Source organism: Acyrthosiphon pisum, chromosome X (genome assembly GCF_005508785.2).
Source record: "Acyrthosiphon pisum isolate AL4f chromosome X, pea_aphid_22Mar2018_4r6ur, whole genome shotgun sequence".
NCBI classification, from domain to species: Eukaryota; Metazoa; Arthropoda; class Insecta; order Hemiptera; family Aphididae; genus Acyrthosiphon; species Acyrthosiphon pisum.
The window spans coordinates 55,327,568-55,337,046 of NC_042493.1; the positions used below are offsets into that span (position 1 = coordinate 55,327,568).

At 26.0% G+C, this 9,479-nt stretch overlaps 1 protein-coding gene across 1 annotated transcript in view; it reads left to right on the forward strand.

Moving 5' to 3' along the window:
• The window catches only part of LOC100574506 (MATH and LRR domain-containing protein PFE0570w), a 6,204-nt gene extending 1,590 nt beyond the window's left edge, over positions 1-4,614 (forward strand). Inside the window, exons 3-13 of the mRNA XM_003242238.4 lie at positions 231-337; positions 559-817; positions 889-1,054; positions 1,449-1,520; positions 1,627-1,790; positions 1,851-1,958; positions 2,041-2,514; positions 2,576-2,691; positions 2,893-3,033; positions 3,429-3,636; positions 4,339-4,614. Coding sequence (XP_003242286.1) covers positions 231-337; positions 559-817; positions 889-1,054; positions 1,449-1,520; positions 1,627-1,790; positions 1,851-1,958; positions 2,041-2,514; positions 2,576-2,691; positions 2,893-3,033; positions 3,429-3,636; positions 4,339-4,488 — 1,965 coding nt within the window. The 3' untranslated portion in view covers positions 4,489-4,614. The remainder of the gene's footprint in view (positions 1-230; positions 338-558; positions 818-888; positions 1,055-1,448; positions 1,521-1,626; positions 1,791-1,850; positions 1,959-2,040; positions 2,515-2,575; positions 2,692-2,892; positions 3,034-3,428; positions 3,637-4,338) is intronic.
• The last annotated feature ends 4,865 nt before the right edge of the window (positions 4,615-9,479 follow it).

Here is a 9,479-nt window from a genome sequence, read left to right on the forward strand (position 1 = left end):
TATCAAAGGTACTACTTATCGTGTTAATTATAAAATTATTTATTCGATGATATTTTTTTTCCATAAAAATGGTTAATGTTAAATAAATTATTCAAATGTTTATCCAGCAAGTAGACTTACGCAATTATTTTGTCTGAATTCTAATGGAAATTTGTTTTTAAATTAAGTAGAAATTGGTTTTAAAAATGGCCTGTTATAATAAAATGTTCTACCTATATTTTTATTTCTAGAATGTAATTACAAATGCTGATGTAGCTACAATGTTGCGACAAACTTTAGATGACAATATAGATGCAAATTGTTTATATGAACCAAAATTTACAAGAGCAAAAATAAGGTAAAGTAAATAAATTTTATTTAAAGATTCCCGATAGATTCAATGATTATTATTATTAGTGTATATAATTTTAATGTGTTTACTATTTTGATAATTTTTACTCTTATAAAATGTTTTGCTATAGTCATAGTTTTTATACGTTTTTTCAAAGACATTAAAAAACAACATTATATACCTCTTATAATACATAACAATTATACAATTTACTTTGATTATTTCAGAGAAATGTTAAATACTTATCCATCTTCAGGTTCTACAAACCAGCAACAATCAATCTTATCAGAATGTACATCATTGATTGAAAAGGAATTTCCCGATGATTCTGAAGATGAAGAGTATCATCCAGACAAAATGTTTGAGGAGGAAGAAGATGAAGACGATGATGATGAATTTAAATTAACAGAAATTAATAAATCATTTGATACAGATAATGATCAAGATATTAGTGATAATAAAACTGTAGTTGATGTAAATGTAAAGGTATAAAATAATAAATATATATGTATTATGTACCAATCTATTAGAGTTTAAAATGTGTTTGATTTGTTTAGGAAACAATTGGAATGCGTACTAGGTCAAAATTGTCTTTAAATGATACTCCATTAGAAATTATAGAACAAGCTTTTATACCGCCAGATATAACCGAGGATATGTATGATTCAGCTTGTGAAAACGATGAATGGATGGAGTTTCTTAGTGAATTTACAAAGCCTTTAGGTATATTCAATTTATAAAATATAACTTATGGTTAATATTATAGTTATTAGCTTTTGGAATCAAAATTAATTCATATAAACATTATTATATTTAGTATTTACAGTATGTAGGTATTTTTGTTATATTTTTAATATACATATAACTTAATAAAAATATAAAAACCAAATAATTGTAAAGATGAACTATCAACATATTTTGGTTTGCTGTTAATATTTTAGTATGTATGAAAATATTTATAATTAACTTGTCCATTTCTATAGTTTTTTTATAAAGTAATTTTTTAAGATAATGTTAATTTATATTTAAACACAAATCATATTAATTATGTATTTAATTTTTATTTATTGTTACATATTACTTATTTATGTGTTCATGTATTGTTGTTTTGTTTTAGAGTCTGTTCAAAATGATGACGGTGAAGATGACCCTGAGTATAATGTTCTTGGCGATGATGATTTTACTAATGGTAATTATTAAGATAAATATGATTATAAAATTATTGTGTTATACCAATATTTTAGTTTTGAAAAAATAGTGATATTTAATGATTAAATAAATTGTGATTTATATAGTCGATAAAGAAGAATTTCGGATTGATAAATCAGTTAAGGTCACTCGTAAGGAGTATAATGATTTAATGAATGAATTGAATGCATTTACTGAAAGCTTCCTTGAGTTCAATGGTGTAGAAAAATTGGAAACTAATACCGATATTAAAGAAACTGATAATGATAAAGTATTTAATACATAACATTTATTAGGTATACATAATTTTAAATTTTAATTTTATTTATAGAATACAGATAAACATAAAAATGATACTCAATCTATTCCTTCTTATGTCTGTATTCCAAATAACTATTCAGATGGGAAATCAAGCACTAATTTTACTTTTCAAAATAAAGTAAATATATAATATATACATTAAAATAATATTTTATTAGATTTAATATATTGTTATAATTGTGTATGATTATTATTTACAGAATGCTGTTAAACGTACAAATGTTACTATATCTAATCCAGTGTTTATGATAAATTATTGTAATGGGAAATCAAGTACCAATTGCTCTACAAATAATTATGCAGAACCAATAGAAGTGGCCAGATATAATACACAAATAGATAAACAATTTAATGTTTCAGAGTTTAACAATAGTTTACTTAGTATTAATGAACAACTTGAAAAGCGTATACATCCTCCTTTTCCAACATTTAAAGAAAATGTTCAGTTAGGCTTTGAACAGCATAATAATAGTAATGAAGATGTTTCTGTGATAACAAATATAGTTCCTCAATATGTAAATATAAGTAATCGAGTAAATATAATGACACAAAAACAAATAATTTTATTTAAACAACAACTCACACAACATGTCCAATTAATAACTCAAAATTACTTGTTATGCACAATGTCAAAAAAGTTCCAAATTAATTGCAGAAAATATAAAATTATGTTGGTAAGTTATTTAATTTCTTTTTAATTTCATTAAAATTAAACTAAATATTTAATGATTTTAGGAACTAATAAAGGATATATGTAAAGATAAAAAGTATGCACCAATTAACACACATTCCGCTTTAAAGTTTATTCGAGATTGGACTGAATTTAAAACCGATGAGAGTGATATTAATAGGTAATGAATTTATTTAGTGGGTAGGTTTTAATGATTATTTTATATTTATTGTTTCAACCCAATAAATAAGGGTTATGGAAAAAAAATTTATGCCACTTTAAACACATTCATATATCTATTGATGAAACAACAAAATGTTATTTGATTCATCATTAAGTTTTAATATGATAATTATCATTAGGCCTTTTATTGTTTTTTCAGTGATTTTGTTGTACTACCATTACATGTGAAAGAATTTATGCTATATTATGATGAACCTGTATTTATCTATCCTCAATTGTTACCAACAAGAACTTACCATCATGAATATAAAAATCATCCTATTGGACCTTCAGAAGAAAAGTATTACATCCTATGTTTTTTAGTTGAGAAGGGTGTAAATCAATATTCACTCTATTCGTCTCTCTTATGTGTAAAATGCCATATTATTTAAAAAAAAATTGTTAATCAATAATAAAAAATCAGTTTTAATACCTAAATAAAAATGGAAGGCTTCTCCCGGAAGTTTAATAAAAACTAATGCGTAGATGTACTACTGTTGTCTTGTATAGCAATGGTAAATCATTACAATATTCAAATATTTTCTTGAATGTATTTTCACAAAAACTATGAAACTAATACATTATTCTGATGTTGTGATGTTTCACATGTATGAGGGACGAATTTAGAAAATGTTGCTGTAACATAAACCTTAAATTTTTAACTTATTATAAATATAACTAACTTTTTTTTTATAGACTTCTGGTATTAAAAATAGATTATATTTATACGAATTTGAAAGAGGGTTGTAATACTCGAGCAAAATATAGAAAAAAGAATTTATCTGATTTAATGCCAATGATAATAAAAACTGTACATAAAAGATGGTTTTCAAACAGAAGTTTAATATATCTAAAACAGTACATAACGCGTCAGAAGAACTCATTTGAAATGAATGTTATTAAGGTATGATTATTAATTTATTTTTACTAGTGAACTATTAATTAATTTTAACTTGTAATGATTCATTTAAATTGTACATTGTAATAAGTTAGATCTTATTTTTGATCATATAAAATACCTATTACCATTGAGTATATAATATGTACTCAATGCTATTATATGTACTTTGAATCAAATTTTAAAATATTTACATAGGAACAAATGCAAATACTAATACAGCGTTTTTATGATATAAAAAAAACTATTGTTTAAAGAGGACGCTACACCCGCATGCGCTGTCTTTGTCTTACAAATTCGTAATTGATTGTGCATTTTAAAACACTCATAAATTTTAAAATTAAAATCTGATTAAAAACATTTGAGGTTCACTAGATAATATTTTTACTGTTAAATGCTATAGCAGGTCAATTTACTCCAATATTAGTCATAATAGAGTAAAATATAGATTATTCAGAATGTACAATTTGCTATGTTATGCGTTTGTAATACAGAAACAACGCATGCGGATGTAGCGCCGGCTTGATAAAAAATAAATAATAACCATTAAAAAAATGTTTTTGTACGTTTTTCTTCTGAGATTGGTTGGATTTCTGAGTAAGGATGTTTAAATCTTGATAGAAATGTTAAATTTTTAAATTTAAAAATTATATAATTTTATTTTCCAGGTGTTAATAATGTTTAAATGTATGTGCTTGTGTATTTCAGAATTATTTAACATATGGTAAAATTGAAGAATCTTCTTATGTTATTGACATTAAAGCTCTGTTTAAAGGAAACCGCTTATACGAGTGTGATGTTCGAAAGTTTCCATCAAGTTGGAAATGTATCAGAAATCAATTGAAGCTAAAAAAATAGTATTTTTTTTCTTGGTTATCAGCCTTGAAGACCAGCCCTAAATAATAATTTTCTAAGCTAACTACTACTATTATATTAATTTTTATATTAAAAATGTTTAAAATAAAGAAAAACAATTGATTAAAATATTATAGAAGTTGAATGTTAAACATTTTTTATAAATTATTTTGTATGATAATTTGTTAACTGCCGCCGTTTAAGGCCACACAAAGTTAGAGGATTTATTGTTTTTTTTTTTTTTAATATCAATTTTTTCTTTTCTATGCCATGATACGTATTAAATATTTTTGTCTCCAAGCCGTGAAGATTTGGTTGTATTTAATGTCGATGTTAAATTTGGCAAGGGGCGAACCAAGTGGTGTTTCATAAATAATATGGTTTAGGTCGCAAGCAACCCAAGTAGTTTTACAATAAAAGACAACACTTGGATAGCCGGCGGTGTTTTGGTTTTATTTTCCTCACTTGTTAATTTTGCAGGTGTCATGTCTAAAAGAGTTGTAGCTATTTTTTTTTTCTACAATTTGGTTTTTTTATCTAAGTTTCACAGATAAAATATTATAATTTTAAACCTGAATTCCAATTTATTATAAATAAGTGGATTTTTTTTTATGCTATAATAGTATAATTGTTAGTCATACCGTATGATGGGGCGAAGTGAACCAGTTTTTGGTATATTTCTTAAGATTACGAAGAATTTATTTCATAAAAACGATTGAAACTTGGAATATATAATCTATACGTATAAATATTTATACGTATAACTATAAATAGGTCCTATTCATGATTTTTTTTTTCAAAGTTTTTTATACTTTTTTTGTTCTAAAAAGTGGTCCACTTTACCCACATATGTGGGGTGAAGTGGTCCAGGCACTTGATTTTCATTAAAAACCACTTAGAATATTGTCTTTTGAATATTATCAATTCTAGTTTTGAGGTGGACCACTAAATGGCATTTTTTTCAAATAGTTACACCTCTTTTTGAGCATTATAATTATTTTTCCCTGCTCATTCTTAATATATTCAATAAGCTAAATATTTAGAAATATAAAATTGTTATTAAATAATTTTTGTAAAGAAATTTGATTTAATTTCAAAGTTTTAACGCTCAGTGTTAAATTTTGTTCAGTGTTCTTCAAATTATAGCGACAATTATAATTTTTCCTGTTACTTCTCGGTGTTTTTAGAGGGTTCAATACACCTGACGTTTTTAAAATTGTCTACAAATTGTTTCGCCAAAAACTAAATAACAACAAATTTACAATTATGATTGAAATAATTAATTCATATGAACTTATTGATAAGATTATTAAGAGTGAGCATTTTCAATTTAGTTGCTTACTTTTGAGATATTAATGACTTTTTAAAGACTTCCAAATAAAAACAAAAAAGTAGTTTTGGTAACAAAATTATTTTGATGACATATTTTGTACGTATTGTTATCATTAGTATCAAAAATTGTTCGGTATCATATTGCTTCGGAGATAGAATTGATGAAATTAATTTGGATAAAACCAAGTAAAAGTTATGCTGATACACATTCAAAAAAATGAGAATAGGCTACTTCATAACTGATGGTACATTTCACACCGTTCTACGGGTACATTATAATTAGGCTCGCTATTATATGTTACCACAAATGTCACCTATAGGTAAGTATAAATTAGGCACCTAAATACGTAATAAGTGTACGACGAGATAATGTATTCGCACCTATTAGTGCACTGTGGTTTGTGACTCCTTGGCCCCTGCACCACCACCACAAGTTTAGCTTAAAGGTGTGGGTCAATTTTTATTATTTTCTTTGATACTTTGTATCATTTTGTGTTAGTCAAATGGTAAAAATCTTTGAAAAATAAATAGTATCGTTCATGCCCGTAATTATTGCATTTTTGTTGTTGTTGATAAACTGTTTATGTTGCCGTCGCATAATAGATAATTATCATGTTAAATCTGTATTTTAAGGATATGAAATAGTTTTTAATACTATTAAGTACATAAATAAAAATGTAAAAAATGGGTAACAAAAAATGAATTTTTGTAAAGTTTGTGAATTATTGAATGTATACCTAGTCCGTAAGAGCTTTGCAAAATAATTGTTCTTGGCTTTTTGAAGTGTTAAATCTAATTATTTTTGTGCTTATAAAATCACAATATTCATTGCATATTCACATCGTTACCTTAAAAATCGTCTATGAGCGTATACATGGTATATAGGTACAAGGTACCCTGTAGTTTTTTTACGCAAATATAATGTAGACGTATAATGTCGCGTATTCGGGTATATTTATAATGTTGTATAGCAATGTAGCTTCTAGGTACCTATATCAATAAATATAATTTTGTTTTTCTATACTTTTTTTGACATATCGTGTTAAATTGTTAATATAATATTACGATATAATTCAAATTGAGTATTTACCTACTATTTATATTATTCAATGTTTGATTACAATCACGATTTAAATTTTAAGATAGTACCTACTATCTTTAATCGTGATCCCAACAATATAGTTGATGTGTTACCATAACTAATAAAGACGAATTATATAAAATATTATATAAAATTATATAAATTAGTAATTACTTATATAAAATAGGTACTACGATATCTTCAGCAACGACCATACAACGTTGAATACACCAGTTTTCGTTTGAACACTTAAGTTAAGCAATTTCGGGTTTTTAGATGGGTGACCGCTTAGGAACACTACGTACCGTTGACATTTTTTTGAAAAGTGCCACGTACGATTTTTTACTTTCCCCAAATACCTTAAAATTAATGTTTTTTTAAAAATGATTAGCTAAGTCATAAATTTCAAAATTTTTCACTGAATTTTTATATTAGAAATTTCTATGCACCATAATATTTTAGAAATATTGTGACTCTTTTTGAGCTATTAACTATTTATATACATAAGAATATTTTGAGTTAATAATTATTAATTTTTTTTAAATTTATTATTGCCGATAAAATGTTTTTTTATCCGTCAAAATACTTGAAAATGTAATACACCATTCCTCATAAGTTCTCGAGAGTACAAAATAAAAAAAATTTGTGCGTAAATCTTCAAAAAAAATGTACGAGCGTCTGAATTTAAAATGTTAATATCACAAAAATTGGTAAATTATTATAAGTAAGAAATTCATAAAAATGTTTCTATTCATACCTAGCTTTGAAAATTGATTACAAGATTCAACTTAAGATTTCCTACAAATATAACAAAAAAAAGCCGTAAAGTCAAATTAACATATTTTTTACTAGCGTGCGTTTTTTTTATATTTTAGTATTTTACCTATATCAATAAACATAATTTTGCTTTTTATATTATTACTAGCTGATCCCGTGTACTTTGTTGCCCGTAAAAATGGCAACTCTTAAAAAATTATGATTATTCAACTCCTTTTGGGTGTAACTCGCTGAAGTAAGTGCAACTCGGCCTCCCTGGTGGCTGGTATAGGCAATCTGCAGACTACGTCGGATCGCAGACAAAGTGGAACTCATTCACCTTGGTATAGGAAATATTCGAAAATTCGATTTGATGCAAACTTGTAACCGATCTGCCCGAAAGCCAATGACAACCAATGGCAACCATTACGTCCATATAAGACTATTAGGTACTTTAATTGGGAGAGAACGTTGTTTACTGTTGTGGTCCATGATTGACCTTGTTTTCGTGATATCTACGTGTTATTTTTAAAATTATTGTTTGACATATTACAGCCACTGCGCTGTAACCTACCGGCTACTACTAGTTACTACGACTATGTAGTTTATTGTTCGATTATAGGTATATTCTTATATTGACATATTGTTTAGACTGTTGAAAACAAGCCATATTTAAGGGGTTCGATTTTGCCATCGTGAGTCTGATTGTGTGTGTAGTGACTAATCATTAGTCAGTGTCGTCATTTGGGAGGGAGTGAACAAGGTGGGCATTTGCCCCTTTCTGATTTTAAAAGCGGCCCGATGGGACGATGCCCAGTTGTTGCTGTTTTACCATATTATTATGTTTTATTAGAGCAAAAACATGCATATTTTATAATATTTTCAGAAAATATACTATGTACTAAGAAATTATAGTCACAATGATACAGTTTTACTAATTGTTAGTTGGAATATATTTATATTTAAACGTATGCGGGGACGTACGCATTGTATGTATGGATAATGGATATGTATTTATGTATGTTTATTTGTGTGAGTGTGTTTTGTGAAGAAAAATGAACATATTGCACAACAATAATAATAATTAGTATCATATAATCTTGTATAGTTTAATTTCTAAAATCTAAAATTAATACAAATTCTTAGTAACTAAGTTACCTAACTGTTAACTTGCGACAGTAGTGTATGATTCAACTATTCTGCGTATTGTGTTAATATTTTGGTTGAGTACCTTATTATACCTAAATTAAAATTTATTTTTTTCTAGACACGTGTTTACATTAATCTTTTATTTTTGGCAAAATATGACTTAAAATAAAAATAAATGGGTGATGCGGCTAAAATTATAAAATTACCGCAAACTGCTCAAGAATCGAAAATAATTTCTGGTATGTTTAATAAACAGACATAACTTGAACCGATAAGCAAGCAATAATAAAAAATATATTATAATTTAAGATAATATTAATTTGTAAATATATCCTATACCTATATAAGAGTAATATAGAGTTTGGGCTATAAAAGTGATGAATCAAGTAAAATTGATTTATAGATATGCATTTGATATATTTTCAAAAATAAAAAAAGAAGATATCCTAATAAACTACTAATATTTTTGTTTATCAGTATAAATATTGCCATATAATAGTTCGTAGACTTTTAACTGATATAGGTAAACAATTGTTTTTCTAAAATATTTACTACCTTATATTTAAAAATGATGTTATCTAGTTAATAAAAACGGTACTATAAAAAAATGTAAGTAGATAAATGTGGTTGCGAAGAGAGCGGTTTTTTTTTTACCCATTCGGACTGATCAAAACCT